The sequence below is a fragment of the Solanum pennellii genome, chromosome 12 (genome assembly GCF_001406875.1).
Source record: "Solanum pennellii chromosome 12, SPENNV200".
Taxonomy (NCBI): Eukaryota; Viridiplantae; Streptophyta; class Magnoliopsida; order Solanales; family Solanaceae; genus Solanum; species Solanum pennellii.
In genome coordinates this window covers 64,984,390-65,002,940 of record NC_028648.1, presented here as the reverse complement: position 1 = coordinate 65,002,940, position 18,551 = coordinate 64,984,390, and the positions used below count along the sequence as shown (strand labels likewise).

Below are 18,551 nucleotides of genomic sequence, written 5' to 3'. Positions count from 1 at the left end.
CGGATTTTAAATTCAATCGCTAAAGTTCTTTAGCGACCACAAAAAATCCGATCGTTAATCTTTCTTTTAACGATCATATATTCCTTTCCTTAATTTTCAGTCCGGTCGTTAAGAACATTTAATAACAAGATTGAAATGGTGTCTATGTATGTTTCATACGCTCTACACTCACTGTATGTATCAATACATCTGAAAATATACAAAATAATGTATATTCATAAAAAAAATTGTGGTTAATTACAAAAAAATAAGAAACACCGCCTAAAGATTTAGCACTCCTTTTTGTAAAACATTGTATTTTTCTATCTCATTACAAAAGAAAAAAAAGAATTGTGGCATGTCCTAAAGGGACACTTTAAACAACTAAACTCTCTTCGTATTCCTTGTTTATAAACATTTTAATCGCTTATATTTGCTTTGTGGTTTCTTCAAGAATAGGTTCTTGCTAAATCTTTTGAATAGGGAGGTGTAGATACAGACTGCAAAAAGAACAACAAAACACCTTAATTTAGTTCAAAATAAAGATATTCAAATTAGTAAGGTGGGTAAGTTTTTTGAAATATAAGAAATCCACATTTCATTTGATAAAACATGTATATCTGCCTAACCAAATAGTATATATTATAAATATTTGAATTTCAATCAGGATAGGAGCAAATCGAAAAGAAAATGATACCACCCGTAGAGTAAGTAAGACAACCAACATAATGCAACATCACATTAGAATAAAATTAAATTCCATCACAAATTAATGAATGAAGTAGTTCAGATAAACACCTTAAGATACAACTTGAGAATGTAAGCTCTATATGACTATTCGAACTAGCAAGATTAAAAGAAGACAAAGATTTAAATTAATTCATAAAATTTGATGGATGCACCAAAATCATGCATGTTAAATGTCACTTTATCAACAAGATGCCTTGCAACTTTATTATAAAGTATGTCTACTCCTAAAACATATCTTATCAAGATAAAAAAAAAATAGCAAGGGAGAGATCTAATATGCAGGAAATAAGTCAAACCTTATCAGATAGTTGAAAAAAGAAAAGCTTTAACAAACACGAATATAAGATGTTGAATTAATGTGCACAAAATTTTTATATGAAGATCAAGTTGTGGTTTAGGTCTATTGTAAACCACACAAACTAAGTCAAGCTGAGAATGTTAACAAGAATATGCGTCTTTGATCTTCCGAATTATGATATGAGAAATCATTCTTCCAGTTTAACAGAGACAATAACATCTCATGCAACCAACAATACAATTGAAGCGATATTTGAAATGTAGCAGAATATCACCACATTCATACCTTTCGAGTTTAAATTTCTCAAGGACTTTCATTCAAAGAAGTACAGATAACTTATTCTCTCATTTTTTACCTGTCGCAGAGGAGAATAACTGAAGAGTTTAGTTATGGAGCTGCAGTTTCTTTCTTTTCTCCTTCTGTGTATTGCTTCACAGAAGAGTTTACACAGACAAGAGAGATCAAATTCCCTTTAGGTGCATATTTAACTCCGGTTTCACCCTAACAGAGAAAAGAAGTTTCAATCCCTATGGGCAAGTTGCATAACTTTATAATAGTCCACATGAAACACAGAAGAAGTTGAATTTTAAGACAATAAATCTCACCATTGCTTATTATCGTAGCTCAGAAAGAACAAAAAAATCCAAAACTCAGTTTACATGTGTAGTCATATGTCATGAATTAGAAAAACAACCATCAAATAGGAATATTTATACATCTCAACATGCCACATCAGACGGAAAAGAAATATTCAACCAAAAATCAAGACTAAACACAAAAATATAACACCAAACCAAATCATCACACCCAAAACCGCAACAAGCACCAAATAGAACGGTCATAGCACGGAATGAACAAAAGTCCCATATTCAGTTCACACGTAGAGTCTTCATGCATAAAAATCTGTGTTATATAGATCTTGTGTGTAAATGCAGGTCAATAACAAGATAGTAGAATACAAGTTACCTAAATTTTATTCAACTCATCACAACCCCTAAACATGTAAAGTATATGACATGGATTTCTTTTTCATTATTTAGAGTACCTACAACTTTTGCATAATTTTTATATTGCTTTGCATATGGCTGCAATCTCAAAAATATTTAGCCGTGTTGGAGAGGTGAACTCTATGTACACAGTGGGTAAGAAAGGATTGCTTAACAACCTTGTTTTTTGTGTAAATTGTATTGAAGTTATTGTACATATTTTCACTAAATGTCATTATTAAAGTTTCAGTCGTTTTAGTCTACTGTATCTTATTAGCGTTTTCTTACATTTTTTGTTTTCCATAGAAATTTGTGGCCTGTATGACATATTGAGATATAATAGGTTCTATTAAATAAGTTAAATTTTGTCTAGAACACAATCTTCATCAATCAAAAAGAATGAATAACATAGTACAAACTATCCCAAACCGTCACTAGGGCCACATAACTGAAGGAAAAAGACACAAAACAACAACAAATTCAAAAGCCAAATCTATGTACATATAAGATCCACCACTTCTTTTGATTTGTCGCACGTAAAATAAACCTAAAACAAAACCAAACGTCTGGATTTATCATATGGTTTGTCAATAAATGTAATTTCAAATTTGAATTCTAGAGGTTAGCTTTATTATTCTTAGAGAAGTTGAATTTTACCAATTTGGTAATGATATTAAAAAAAGCCCTCCTTATCTGATTAATTTATTCTAAACTCATGCATAAGAATTTATGGCAAAGGAGATTGTATCTCTGTCTGGCACATCTATGAGCAAAAATTTTGTAGTTAGTCCAAAGATGTATAGATGATTTCTTGCTTTTGCTCAAATAGTCCACATGAAGCACATGAAAAAATAAATTTTGAAACAGAAAACCTCACAACAGCAAATTCCTGCAGTGCATAAAGAACCCAAAAGTCCCAAACTTAGTTCACACATACAGAACTATGTCCTGCATAGGAAAAACAAACCTCAAATCGAAACATGTATATATCCCAACAGGCCAAATTGCACATAAGAGAAATAAATCAAACTAAGAGGCAAGATCAAACACAGAAACAGAATTCCAGCTCAAACCATCAACACTTCTATCAGTAAACCTAGAAGACGTACAGGGAAAAGATATGGAGCAAAACTGAGCAAAAACAATGTGGAATAAAGAAGCTAACTGTTGAAACTGGGGAGCTGCTCACCTTAGAAAAATATATCTGCAGTCATCAAAAGCGATATCTATATATATAAAGTAGTTTCATATATGACAGATCTACTGGTAACTTAACACTTCCAAGCATGCAGTTTGTTGTCGTGAGCTCACCAACTCATTAACTATGAAAGCAAAATCAATTGATAGATTTCATTAAGAGATGATAGAAAGTACAGCACCACCGCTTATAATCGATTAATGCAGGCCATGCAAATCCAATTCAAGAATTCCAAAATCGCAGGCCACATTGCGGTATTTGCCTCTGAATAACTATTTCAATTTACAGGTAGAATGTTCAAGGGACCAGTTAGGAGTCTGGATAAGTGAAATGGATAAAAGCAAGACATGAGAGGAGAAAGGGATGATAAAAGCACGTCGATTGTGGGTCTGCATATCATCATGCTTTTCATATAAAGAATGTGAACTTGTGGTAAACCTATGTGTAATTTCAAGTTTACTACCATGTCTCACCCTTGTAGTACGTGGACAATCTTCCCTACTCTGGTACGAGCTGGCCTCCTGAGAGAGAAACAGAGAAAGTAAATAATGTCAACAATTTTCTCCATGAATGCCAGACAACAAATATCAACTATTGAATACCTACCGACGTATCAAAGTCCATTCCATTCACTTCTTAATAACTGCATACAATTTCTCAGGAAAAAAATTACCTATTCAAACATTTATCCCATCTACCAAGAGCTTGTTCCATTCTTCCTATAGTGTTGTATCGAAGGGTAAGTGAATTACATGAGAGTCACCATCAACATTTGCAGCAATTGTAAAGTCAAGGAAGGTGGTCACTTTTGCATTGCCTTGCTGGTCAATAGATCGTAGAGAGTGAGTTAAAACTTCTCACACTTTATAAGGCGATATAATTCATGTATGTCTAGTGGCAATGTTAATTGACAAATTTATTGCCACTAGAGAGTCTGATTGCGCCATAATTTTCCCATAAATGTGCATTTTACCTATGTACTATCAAAAGCTACTGGTTACCTTTGTTGTAAGATTGAGAGCAGTACCCTCTTAAGTTAATCCCCAACCATTTATTTATTATATGATTTAAATTACTGTAAAAAGATTATCTTGATACGGGTAGAAAAACCTCAAGATGAGTTCAGCGAACCAATGTACGTGGTGAGGGGAGTTATGATTAGCAAGGCCATGGATGATCCAAGTCAAAGGGAGAATCTTTTTCACTCTTAGTGCCTCATTAAAGATGATTATGTTCATCGATCATTGATAGTGGGAGTTGTGCCCACGTTGCTAGCACTACTATAGTGAAATTCTTGGAACTTCCTACCCATAAGCATGCTACACCTTACAAGCTTCAATGGTTGAGTGAGTGTGGAGTATTGAGGGTTCATATACAAGTGTTGATCAAGTTCAAAATCGGGAAGTACCAAGATGAGATTCTTATGTGATGTAGTGCAAGCTTGTCATGTGCTACTCATAAGACCTTAGCAATATGATTGGTAAACAAAACATAGAGGCGAGAACTAACAAATATCACTTTTGTTGGATGATCATAAATATGTCCTTCATCCTACGTCACCCTCTCAATTCAATGAAGTGTATCAAAAGATGAGCGAGTTGAGAAAGAACAAATGGAAGCCGAGGGCAATGAAGAGGAAGAAAGGAGGAAGTTCGGAGGAAAGGCTCAAGAGTTGTTGGTTAAGTACAAAGAGATAAAGGGAGGAAGTGGAAGCCAAAAGTTATTTGATCTTTATCACATAGGGATCATGTGTTGCAAACTAACCATTCTCATTCTTCTCTACCCCATTCTAATTCCCTTCTTTTGTAGGGGTATGAGGATGTCTTCCTAAAGGAGCTTCCCTCTTTGGGGAGATTAGCACCAAATTGATTTCATGTTGGGCTCACAATTTCAAAATAAATCGTGGCTTATAGAAGTAATTTGGAGGACACCAAAGAGTTACAAAGGCAAGTTGAGGAACTCCTCAACAAGTGCTATGTGAAAAGTATAAGTTCATGCGTCATTCCGGTTCTCTTGGTTCCAAAGAGAGATGGAACTTCGTGCATGTGTTGATTGTTAGCTTACTATGATGAGCTCCAAAATTTGATCTTGAAGCTAGAATACACCGAGAATGAAGAGCATGTCGTTATTCGCTTCCAGGTAGGTCTTTTCTAAGATGACTATCACGAGTTTTCTAAATTGAATGACATCTTCGAAGAGACCAATGAGGTAGAGTGGGAATTCAGAGAGGAGAAAGTACCTAAGTACAAGGGTATTTCATCATCAAATTCTTTTAAGAAAGAACAGGGGAGAAGCTCAAACATCGGGTTGGAAGAAGAATAAGGATCTCTAACAGCCTTATGAGAAGAAACCATAGGGTAGAGGTTAACACATTAATGTATCCACCAAGAGAGGAAGTTAACAAGGACCCAACCAAATTTCCTAGAGGCATTCAATGTCACAAGTGTAGAGGATGGGGTCATATGATGCATGAATGTCCCAATCGGTTGAATGTGCTAGTTCAAGGAGGGGAATTGTATATTGGTGAAAGGGTAGATCTTGGAGGGTTTTGGAGAGGAAACCCAAGAAGAGGATGAAATTGAAGGTGATGAAATGAGGAACCAGACCCATGTAAGGAAAAGATGTCACCGCTCCTAATGGTTTGATTAGGAAGGCCACAATTAAAGAAGCTTGGCCTGAAGAAGGAGAGTTCAGTGTACCAATGTATGTGGTGAGGCGAGTTATGATTAGCAAGGCCATGGATGATCCAAGTCAAAGGGAGAATCGTTTCCACTGCAAGTGCCTCATAAAAGATGATTATGTTCATTGATCATTGATCATAGGAGTTGTGACAACGTTGCTAGCATTGACAAGTGTTGATCAAGTTCAAAATCGGGAAGTACCAAAATGAGATACTTAAGTGATATAGTGCAAGCTTGTTATGTGCTAATCGAAAGTCCTCCGCAATATGATTTTTCAACCAAACATGAGGGGAGAACCAACAAATATTCACTTGTGTTGGATGATCATAAATATGTCCTTCATCCTATGTCACCCTCTCAACTAAATGAATTGTATCAGAAGATGAGTGAGTTGAGGAAGAACATGTGGAAGTCGAGGGCAGTGAAAAGGAAGAAAGGAGGAAGTTGAGAAGAAAGGCCCAAGAGTTGTTGGCTAAGTACAGAAAGATACAGGGAGGAAGTGGGAGCCAAATGTTCTTTGATCTTTATCACACATACGGATAATGTTTGCAAACTAACCAATCTCATTCTTCTGTACCCCATTTTCTTTCCCTTCTTTAGCAAGATTATGAGGATGTCTTCTTAAAGGAGCTTCAAGTGGATTACCCCTCTTCAGGGAATTGAGCACTAAATTGAAGTTTGGCTTACAATTAGCTAAACAAGCCGATTTATCAAAGTAATCCGGAGGACAACAAAGAGTTACATAGGTGAGTTTAGGAACTCCTCAACAAGGGCAATGTGAGAGAAAGTTCATTGTGCGTCGTTCCGGTTCTCTTGGTTCCAAAGAAAGATGGAACATGGTGCATGTCTGTTGATTGGCGGGCCATCAAAAAGATCACAGTAAAGTATCGTCATGTTATCCCTTGATTAGATGATATGCTTGATGAGCTGAATGGCTCTTGTCAACCTCTAGGCATAGTATATGTAAACTTTAAACTAGGAAAACTTTAAACTAGGAAACTTTTAAACTAGGAAACGCTACATACTTTGGGATTAATTTGTGCTCCTAGGCACTTTTCTAGAGGTTCAGCCAAAAGACAATGGAGTGGGTAAGTTTTATCCTAAGAGAAGAATCAAAAACCAAAGGAAAGTCGATCAGAAGATGGAAATTTCATGATCATGCCTCAAAATTCTTTTACTCCAAAAATTTCAACATATCCGGGCGCTACATTAGAATTTCCTGAATGGTCATTCAACTCAGGGTGGCTAGACATTGCTTTCAAAATAACAAATGTCATTAATGCTAAGAGGAAAAGGACAGAGACATTAATACATTGAAATACAGAAAAGGGGTTACTATATGCATGCAGAAACAACAAATGGACCACAAGAGAAATGAATGCGGCTAAAACCCACAGACAAGGAAAGTCTTTGGTAATCTCTGAAGAAGCAGACAGAACCCAAAATGAGTTACTGGCTAGGTGTGTGGTTGGCAGTCTACCAAAGGAAATCCCAAATGTCATCTTGTTGGAGATTAACCAATGGTCAACGAGATCTTGGAAGCATCTTCATGGTGTCAACATCTATGAGATGGCATGAAATCAGTTACCCACAAAGAAGGATGCCGACCATATTGTGAAATGAACCTGGTTATGGAAAATTCACAAATTCCAACTCAACTGGTCGTCGTCGATGTCAAATGCTATCTAACATGTAATCTGAAGCAAGTGTGGATCAGGTTGGTAGGATTTCCATTACAGTTCTGGTCCCAAAAGTTTTTCTAAGAAATAGGCGATCTTTGCGGTGGATGGATTCAGACAGAGGAGGAAAATGAGCTTCAGAATCATCTTAAATGGGCAAGAATGAAGGTAAATGGAGACGAGGTATCAGTACCGAAGGTGGTGGAGCTGAAACATGACACAAAGATTTTCAGGATCAAAGTTTGGATCGAAGCTCCGGCAAGATTTTTAATGAAGGTCCAAATGAAAACCTTATATTTGTACAACAGTTTATAAAGAAACCCTACAATAAAAGAGGAGGGGAAGCTTTGGTCAGCAAAGATGTGACAGGGCGCATGGGAACCTCTGAGTCCCATGGAAATTTGAATTACACACTGTCCAAACATGTGAATCCACACGTGAAGAAGTAGTGAGGACAGGAGCACATGCTTCACATTATCTTAACTCAATGAAGGCAAGGTCAAAAGAAAGGGTTTGAAAATTTTGGGCCAAGACCCGATGCCCAATGGGCAAATAAGTTTGAAAAGGCTTTTGTAATTAAAAGCCTAGGAGACCCTTTAAATGATGATACTGAAAGCAAATCAGATTATCATCAATACCTTCCCTCAACAAAACAGAGGAGAAAAGCAGGTGCTTCCTCAATCGACTAGGTAATCACTCAGCTGTCTCCTTTTGGGTTAAACAGAATGTTCTCAAATTGGCTGAAGAATTTGGGTGCATGTAACGGCTCTAAGGAGTTGGCTGAGGAATTCTTCATGAATTGTTCATGAAGATAGATAGGAAGAGGCAAAACCCATCAAAGTAGTGAAGGCTTTGATTCCGTTGACTCCCAAAAGTAATGGATCAAAGTTACTGAAGAGGTTGGAATCTGGAAACAATTTTTTCAGCTACGACACGAGAAGCATGAGATACATACCATTGTCCAAATTAATGAAGGCTAACATAGTATCTTTGAACGTGAGGAGTCTCAATTATGCCAGAAAGAGACTCATGATTAAAAGTTTGTTACACAATCGGAAAGCTGATGTTTTCTTCTTTTCAAAAAAAATATTACAAGGGGATAGAAGGGAGATCATTAAAGATTTATGGACGAACAGATGGGTGAAGTCTGTGCAACTACATGCTAGTGCACAAGAGGGGGCATAATTCTAACGTGGGATAGCAGACTGTGGGATAGGGAAATATGCAAGACAGATACAGGAGTTTACGCTCCAAATAGTAGATTAGAAAGGCAGGAGATCTGGTGGGAAAGATTGATCAACTGGATCAAATTTTGCACCACTATAGTGAAATTTTCGGTTTTGATTAAGGGCTCTCCCACAAATCACGATTTCTTCTCATCTGAGAGAGGCTTGAGACAAGGGGATCCATTATCTCCTTTTCTCTTTATCTTGTCAGTGGGGGGTCTTAATGATATGCTAAGAACAACCCAGACACACAGCCGGATAGGGGGATTCAATGCAAACATGGAGGATAGACACAGTCTAGCAGTTATTTCATATCTACAATATGTATATGACACGCTAATATTTTGTTCCATGCCTTGGGGAAGTGAAGGGAAGATAGTTGACAAAGCTGCCACTTTAGTCGAGCAGTAGCCATTCGGCGACTCACTCAACGGCTTGGGTGAGGACCCCAGCTCGTCAAATGTTCCAAAAGGCTTCAAAGGAGGGGTCATCTCGCTGAATCAATTGGTGACTCACCGAGTCCCTTAGGTGAGCATGACCCAGCTCGCCCTTCATCCTTTTTGGGCCACTTTTGGGCCTCTTATGTAATAAATGCCTAAAACTTTAAATAGCTAGTTTGGGTTCTCCTTTAGGTAGACTACTTTGAATACTGATATTTTGAGACTCTTATGTAATAAAATCCTGAAACTTTAAATAACTAGTTTGGGTTCTCTTTTAGGTAGACTATTTTGAACATTGATATTTTGGAACTCTTGTATGAGTAGCTTGGTACAAACTTGGGTTGACTAAATTCAATTCCCTCGAGGTCTTTGAAAGAGTTAAGAGCTTCTTGTAGGATTAACGGATTAAGGGCTTAAGGTTTAATATACCTTTTGATTGCTTCCTATTTCCTCTTTTTGTGCCTATGATATCTTTATTTCTTCTCTTTGATTTCCCCATTTTATCGGTAATTCGCAGCGAGAATTACGTTCTCCTCTAGAAGTCAAAAGAGCTTTTAGTAAAGCCAAACAGGGGTTATAGAGGGAGATCATTTTATTGTGGTAATTTTGTGGCCAGACAAATTGGGGTGCCATCTAAGTCTTGGTTTTCTATTTTGACTTCTTCCTCCAACTCATCCACAAAATTAGCAAACCATCTATTTAAGGTCTCATGTCTACTTAAGATTCAGAATTATGTATTTTTTACCACTACTTTTAACGGGATCCATATCAAAAAATTATAATAATTAAAATATAAAATACACAAGATAAATATAACAAAACAATATAATAAGTAAACAAATAATAGAGATGAAAGTTGAAACGATTGTTTGAGCGTCTAAAACACCTTTGTTTCTCCTAATTGCAAGTCAAGAAAAACAAGTTGGAACATTACAAAAAGCAGCAACATGCAAAAGTTTTTCCACTAGTAAAATAACTGGAAATGGCAAGCACATCATATCTCGTACAAACATATTCGGGACATCATCATGTGGCATTCCTCTTCCATTATTCTATATTAGAAACAAAGTACAATAATTAAAGACTTTTAGGGAAGAATAATATTCCACTAACTTGTCAAATTTATTTAAGTCAACAATGTACTTTTCTTGCTTTGCATACTTAGAGCAGAATCGGCATATAGAAGAGATCAGACCTTGCATGTCACCCTATAATATAATGCTTCCCAACTCTTAGCTGCCTTTGTAGCTGCAGGGTCGTCTTTTACTTTCTTCCTAAGAGCAACATTCTTTGCTTGGATCTCTAGAACTCAAGCTTCCTTGGGAAGTCTTTTCTAGACTCAGTAGTTAGAAACATCACAATGCCATCTAATAAAATTTGTTAGAAAAGTATTTCACTAATGAAATTTGCTAAATGTCAACAGTGAGCATAAAATATCAATACACCATCTAAGTGAGAGTAAATCACTATTTACTTACCTCACGAGCCTTGGATGTCTCAAAATCATCATATACGCCTTCATCTCTCATGATCACCAATCATGGGATTAAATTTACTTCTACCAAACTCTTCACTGCACAAGCAAAACAAAAAACAACACTAAGCTAGCTATGAAGAGAAGTTCCCATTATAGGATCTATGTTAAGCTCAGTGAAGTAGTTATCTAAAATAGAAAAAAAAATCACTTACATGGTTATCTCTACAACTCGAAGTTCAGAGATGGATTCAGCAGAATCAAGTGCATCCTAAACAAGTTCTCTCACAGTAGTGTAATACGGTTGTTTCCCAGGCTGAAAATCTGAAGACTAACTTGATAAACAACGCATTTAGTGTATCATTGCTGAAGTAAGTTCCACCTCATGAAATCTTGAGCGATTAAAAAGGAAGAGCCTATTTCATTTTAATGCCTTCAACATGCCTTCAATGTGGTCGATTCTCTTCTGTTGGCTAATGGCAACAATGTGTGACCTTAAAAACATCGACCTACTTTACAGTTACCAGTTCCAAAAAAAAAAACTCCACCTACTCTTCTATCACTATGACAAATGTTATATCTTTTCCAACTGCATTGAGTTGGTGAGCACTGAGTAGTACGTAACCAGTATAATAAACTGTCGTCTAGTAGTTGTTGAATAGAATGCAAGCAATAGATAAACTATTTTCAATGGTCAATAAACCATAGAGCCAACTAATTTTATTTTATCAAGGAATCTCACACAGATGAATGCCATCAGTTTCAAGTTCTCACCGATTAACATTCTGCATTAGACTTCCCATTGTTTACAAATTCATGCTGAAGGAAAACTACAAAAGAGTTTGTTTTGATGTTTCCGTTATAAGCCGTTTGATAAAAAGTATGTCCACAACAGATGGATGGTACTTGGTTTCAAGAGGAACTGAAGGCATTATTACGTATGTTCTTCTAGTGAACCTTATAAGCACATTATTCTTACAATCAATTCAAAACTAGAGTGAAACCGAAGAATGCAGCACATATTTTACGAACTCATAATTTTGGGCATGCTTGTAGCTTGCACAAACAAATTAACTAAAATTTAAAAGAAAGGGGAGATGAGAAGGGAGATGGGGGACAGAGAAAGTACTCAGGAGAATCTGATATGAATTGGAAAATGAATTGGGCATAGGGCGTGATGACAGTCATTTGTCGCATATGATGCATTGACTTTGGACTGTAAACACAGAAAGAAAAGATCAGCTTTCCGAAATATAGAAGGCGAATTATTTGACAATCTGGATTTCAAGAACTGCATACCCGGTACGTTGTTCAGTCCTTTTAAATGACAATTTGGATTTCAGCACCATGTCACGTGTCTTTGTTTTCTCCTTTTTCATGTATATGAATGTGAGGAACATTCCTGAAAGGCAGTCGTAATACAGTAATATAACTTGGAAAACAAAAACAATATAATCATGTGTTACCATGTTACCATGCATTCTTAAATATAGCTTCCTATTTCTAAGTCATCTCATACTTGTAAATATCTATATCCAGCCTACAGAATGAGGTATAATTTTCAATGTTCATGGAAGATGTAATCTCAATGGGAAATCTTGTACTCATCTTGGACCAAATCAATGCCTGTAGAAATGAGAGATAAGGACAATTCTTCAATTAAAGTAATGCTGACATCCATTCAGGTCTGGATGAGAACAAGTAAAAATGGAAAGAAGAATTACAGGAAAAAATCACTGGAAGAATCAGTCTAGCAGTACAAAATATTCTCTTATTCCAAAGACATATTCCACCACCCTCAACCACCTCCAATAACAGAGAACAAAAACAAGACAAGGTATATAACACAAATAAATAAGACTCAAAAAGTAGAATCAGAAGAACGTCAGATGATCAGATCAAGACCATTTGCTCAATGTACCATCTATGCGCACAGACCAAATTTCCCACGTGTCTGTTTCATACTTTGTTCAAGACAAAACTGTAGAAGAACACTTCCTTAGAAAAAGGATCATGTGTACAGAGTTGCAATAATCAAAAGTTTCCACTTGGATCTAAGACAATCTTAGGAATATATACACTAATAACTAAACAAGAGGAGCCAGTCTAAAATACCTTTATTCATCCTAATTGAAAGTCAAGAATATCTGGATTTCAGCACCATGCCACAGGTCTTTGTTTTCCTGTTTTACATGTATATGAATGTGAGGAACATTCCTGAAAAGAAGGCGTAATACAGTAATATGAACGTGAGGAATATTCCTAATTGAAGGGGGTCAAGAAAAAATGAAAGAAGTTGGAACTTAACAAAAAGCGGAACATGCAAAAGTTCCCACTAAACATTAAAGTGTAAAGGAAAACAACACTATTCTGTGATGTGCACACAGAAAAACGCAATAACAGATGAAAGAAGCTCAATAGTAGAAGGACTAGAAAGAGATTAGATAGATGAACTTCTTCATTAGCAACAGATGAAAGAAAAGTTGGGGGACAAGACCAGCCGGGCAAGTTCTAGGTGACAAAAACGAACACAAGGCATTATTCAATAACTCATCACACATGGCTAGCAAATCAATCAAAATGGTTCAAAATCTGACTTCCTTTTGAAAATACAAGTAGCATTGAACATTTTAACCGCTAACGAATCAAAAGTCACAAAAGGAGTTGTAATAGTTGTCACAAATCACTCAAAATCTTATGCTCATGATTCACATGCATGACTATGCTCTTAGTACCAACCAAGTCGAAACATTCCCAAAATGAAGATGATTTTGGCCTTAAGAAAGCTCTCAACAACCTCATGCATCTATTCGGTAACAACCACTCAAACTTTGCAACAATCAACGTCATTTGTTTCACAAGCAATCAATGATTTAACCTTAAGAAGGACATCACTCTCTATTCATCATCGGGCATTGTTAATCCAAATAAAAAAACAATATCAAAATGAAAAAACAAAAAAGCTACAAACTACAAATCAAAAACTAAAATAGATTAATTCAACACAATATCTATCGAAACATCTATAATATAAAAGCCCGACAAGGGCACACCAATCCACAACAAGGAAGAAAACTATGCCCAACAAGGCACAATCGCAGTATGCAGAAACCATAAAAATAATGAGTAAAAGGGAGGCACTCCCAACTAAAAATGAGACTGTGTCCTCACAATCCAAATATCAAACGAGAATATGAGGGACTACCAAAGCACGCTTACTATAATCAACAGGGAAAAGATTGAGAAGGTAAATGTCATTAGGAAGTTGAGCATAAGATGAAACTAAGCAATACTTACTATAATGTTGAAGTACTTGGTAGCCTTAGGAACATGCCTAAATAGTGCCTCTAGACTGCCCAATTTTTACAAATTCATGCTGAAGGAAAACTGCAAAAGAGACTGTTTTGATGTTTCCGTTATAAGCCATTTCATAAGAAATATGTCCACAGCAGGAGGAATTGAAGGCATAATGTATGTTCTTCTTGTGAACCTTATAAGTACATTTTTCCTACAATCAATTCAAAACCAAAGTGAAAACAAAAGATGCAGCACATATTTTACGAACTCAAAATTGTGGACATGCTTGTAGCTTGCGCAAACAAATTAATTAAAACAAAAGGGAGAAGAGAAGGGATAGGGGTGAAGGGGCGGAGGGGAGATAGAGAAAGTACTCAGAGAATCTGATATAAATTGGAAAAGGCATTCAACATAGGTCATGATGACAACCATTAGTCAGATATAATGCATTGACTTTGGACTGTAAACACAGAAAGAAAACAGAATATAGAAGGTGAATAATTTGACTAAGTTTTCTTTCAACGCATGAATGAGGTGAAACTTAGGAGAACTTCAGTCACAATTATTCAAGAACTACATACTTTGTACGTTGTCCAGTTCTTTTCAGTGACAATTTGGATTTCAGCACCATGCCACCGGGTCTTCGTTTTCCTGTTTTTCATGTATATGAATGTGAGGAACATTCCTGAAATGAAGGCTTAATACAGTAATATACCTTGGAAAACAAAAACAATATACTCCTGTGTTACCATGCATTCTTAAATATAGCTTTCTATTTCCAAGTCATCTCATACTTGTAAATATCAATATCCATCCTACAGAATAAGGTATAATATTTATTGTTCATGGAAGATGTAATCTCAATGGGAAGTCATGTACTCATCTTGGACCAAATCAATGCCCGTAGAAATGAGAGAAAAGGATAAATTCTTAAATTATGGTACATGCTGACATCCATTGAGGTTTGGATTAGAACAAGTAAAATAGAAAGAAGAACTACAGGCAAACATCACTGGATGAAGCATTCTAACAGTACAAAAATATTTTCTTTTCCACTAATCCTCGGTGTTTCTGCAGACTTGGTAGAGTTTCCATATGAATAAATGTCATGCATCTTTAGGTGCAGCACATAACTCACATTGCAGCTCACACTGCACCTTAGATAATACAACTTTAGTTACAAATAATATATCACTCAAATGCCAACAGAGAAATATTACTTCATTGACATCTTTAAGCATCAAACTAATGTGTGATTATAACATTAAAAAAATTAAAATTATAAGACACCCAAAATCATCAAACTATTGTGTGATTATAACATTAGAAAAAACTTAAAATGAGATAAAAGGATAAATTTAAATCCATTGAGGACTGGATGAGAACAAGTAAAATGGAAAGAAGAACTACAGGAAAACATCACTGGAAGAAGCATTCTAACAGTACAAAAATATTATGTTATTCCAAAGAAATAATCTACCTCCCTCGCAATCACCTCCTATAACGGAGAGAACAGAAACAAGACACAGAATATAATACAAATAACTAAAGACTCAAAAAAGAAGAATCAGAAGAACCTCAGATGATCAGGTCAAGACCAATTGCTCAATGTACTATCTTTGCACAAATACCAAATTTCCCACGTGTATGTTTCAATGCATACTTTGGTCAAGACAAAACTGCAGAAGAACACTTCCTTAGAAAAAGGATCATGTGTAGTAATACAGAGTTACAATAATAAAAAAGTTACCACTTGGATATACCATAATAACTAACTAAACAAGAGGAACCAATCTAAATACCTTTGTTCCTCCTAATTGAAGGTCAAGAAAAAAAGAAAGAAATTGGAACTTAATAAATACAAAAGTTCCCACTTAACATCAAGTGTAAAGGAAAATAACAGTATTATGTGACGTGCACACCAAAACACGCAATAACAGATGAAAAAAGCTCAATAGTAGAAAGACTAGAAAGAGATTAGATAGATAAACTTCTTTATTAGGGAACTAATAAAAGAAAAGTTGGGTAAATATACTACCTTTTCTTTGACAACCCATGAAAGAAAGTTTGGCAAGATTTGAAATTCTTTCATCTTCATCTTCCAAACAGTTGGCCATTTCCTTTAATATAAACTTCCACCTAATAATGATACACGCAAATCAAGATGATAAGAATTCTGACACATGAAAGCTAAGTATAAATGTTTGATAGTCCAGCCAAACCTTCATCTCATTCAGTATTAGATGAGAATGAACGATCTATTAATTATGCTATGCATACATACGCTCTGTCCATGGCTCTAACAGATTAGGAACACGAACTGCCAGCTCTTCAAGACCAACAGTGTAATTTGATCAAACTGTTTTAGATGGTCCATTCTCCACAACAGTGAAAACAAGGTGAGTTTGCATCACTAGGGTACTATAAGCACACATGCTTAGAACTTTTTACAAAAATCTTAATAATTGATGTCGCTCAAATCACCCTCAAAACAAGTTAGAAGAGTAAGCGGTCGTTTGTCGTTATTAAAAGTACCCAACTCTTAGTAATGTTCTAGGTATAAGACTACACCCTCCCTGAACACTACACAACAACTCATCATTTCCAACTTTCACCACTTTTCTTCACTTTTAAAACCCATTGACATCCTTAATCATCAAACTAATGTGTGATTATAACATTATAAAAAAGTTAAATTGATAAGACATCCTTAATCATCAAACTAATGTGTGATTATAACATTAGAAAAAAAGTTAAAATTATAAGACATTCTAAACATATAAGAAACTCAAATTGTCAAAACCAACAATGTTTTTGTTATCTGCAAAGAACTCTGCGAGAGACTGCACAAATTTAAAAGACAAAATGAAAATTAATCCATGAAAAGAAAAGGCAACAAACCATTAAGCTTAGAAGTTTCGTCTAGACTCAATTTATAGAATAACAGAGAGATAGAGAGAGAAAACAAACTCTGTTTGAGAATGCTATCTTTAGGTATGTATAAATGTTTTATAATCTAGCCAAACCATCATCATGTCGTTCAGTATAATCTGAGAAAGAGCCAATACAACATTCTTCCGCACAAAAACTGATGGAACTCTTACTCATGTATACATAAGCTCTGTCCATGACTTTAAGAGATTAGGAAAATGAACTGCCAAATCTCAAAGAGCAATAGTGTAATTTGATCAAACTATTTCAGATAGTGCATTCACCACAACAGTAAAAATAAGCATGAGATTTGCATCACTAGTAAGTATATAAACACATGTTTAGAAATTTATACAAAAACCTTAACTAATTAATAATGCTCAAATTGCCCTCAAAATAAGTTAAAAGAGTAAGAGGTCATCATCAATAGAAAGTACCCAACAAGCGCATTGACGAAGGGTAATTTTCCTGCCAAAAATTGCATTTTCAGCTCTTAGCCTCTTTTTGCCTCAAGTTCACTTGGTTTCTTCAAATATCTCCTAAATCAACTCTCGATCATTTTCATGCAAATATGGAAAAAAACACATTAAAAGCACCAAGTCTAAACTAAAGCAAGCCAAAATAACTATGAAAAGAGCCTCAAATGAGTGAAAATCCACCACTCATCAACAAACACACACACCAACTTAGAAACTTTGTTGGTCCTCAAGAAAAGAAAATAAAAAACACAAGAGGCTCTTATTTCAAGACACACCATAAATCAATTTGTCTTTCTCAATTAAGCACAAAGGTAATGGGCTTTGGTTGGTACTAACAAATAGTCCACATGCAAACTTTTCACAAGACAAATCCTCTCATGAAACATTTTAAAAACAAAGAATCATTTAAGTGACAACAACTCAAACTCAAGAAATGACTCAACTCATTAACTCTTTCACATGCTCACTTGACTCAATTAGGAATTTTCAAAATCACCACTTTTTCAACTTACATGCTCTCACAAGAAAGAAGTGTCCCAAAACCACACACACATATAAATAAGACAAGGGAAAAAGATGCAACACTCACACTCACAAAGAATCATCTCATGCACACAAATGCCACACCATAGGCTTGCCCATATTTTCAATCAACATTGACTCAACTCCATTTGGTTAGAAATCTCAAAGGACTTTGTTAAGCTTGTAATATAGGCTTAGGGAAGGTTAGGATATCATTTAGGTATAAGTGACTACACCCTCCTTGAACATTATATGACAACTCATCATTTCCAACTTTCTCCACTTCTCCACTTCTCAAACCCATGCACATTCCACAATATTTTTCATTTTGTTTTCTTTTTTCCACTCTAGATTCAAGTCTCATTTATTCTTCTTCTTTCTTTCTTTTTCAAAGTTTTTTCTTTCTTTAAGACTTCTCATGCAACAACTCATTATTTCCAACTTTCTCAACTTTTCAAACCCATGCCACATCCCACACTATTTTTCATTTTTCTTTTGTTATTTCCACTCTAGATGCCCCACTGTCACGACCCAAAACCGAGCCGCGACTGGCACCCACACTTACCCTCCTATGTGAGCGAACCAACCAATCTAAACCTTAACATTTCAAT

At 35.6% G+C, this 18,551-nt stretch overlaps 1 protein-coding gene and 2 long non-coding RNA genes across 4 annotated transcripts; all 3 read right to left on the bottom strand.

Annotated features, from left to right (window-relative positions):
• Positions 1 to 238: 238 nt before the first annotated feature.
• On the bottom strand, positions 239 to 7,867 carry LOC114075120. 2 transcript variants are annotated; one of them, XR_003575483.1, is made up of 4 exons: positions 3,885 to 6,828; positions 3,685 to 3,732; positions 1,383 to 1,528; positions 239 to 479 (listed from the first exon to the last, which is right to left on the bottom strand). It is a non-coding gene; the product is annotated as an uncharacterized LOC114075120 (long non-coding RNA). The 2 variants fall into 2 exon arrangements; XR_003575482.1 differs by having other exon boundaries at positions 1,383 to 3,732; positions 3,885 to 7,867.
• Positions 7,868 to 10,340: 2,473 nt separating this feature from the next.
• Positions 10,341 to 12,000, bottom strand: LOC114075119. The gene is made up of 2 exons (XR_003575481.1): positions 10,927 to 12,000; positions 10,341 to 10,810 (listed from the first exon to the last, which is right to left on the bottom strand). It is a non-coding gene; the product is annotated as an uncharacterized LOC114075119 (long non-coding RNA).
• A 2,074-nt stretch (positions 12,001 to 14,074) lies between these two features.
• On the bottom strand, positions 14,075 to 18,481 carry LOC114075357. The gene is made up of 4 exons (XM_027913822.1): positions 17,377 to 18,481; positions 16,047 to 16,147; positions 14,590 to 14,659; positions 14,075 to 14,219 (listed from the first exon to the last, which is right to left on the bottom strand). Exons 1-4 carry the CDS (start codon positions 17,421 to 17,423, stop codon positions 14,075 to 14,077), a joined length of 363 nt encoding a protein of 120 aa, XP_027769623.1. The 5' UTR covers positions 17,424 to 18,481.
• Between the last annotated feature and the right edge of the window lie 70 nt (positions 18,482 to 18,551).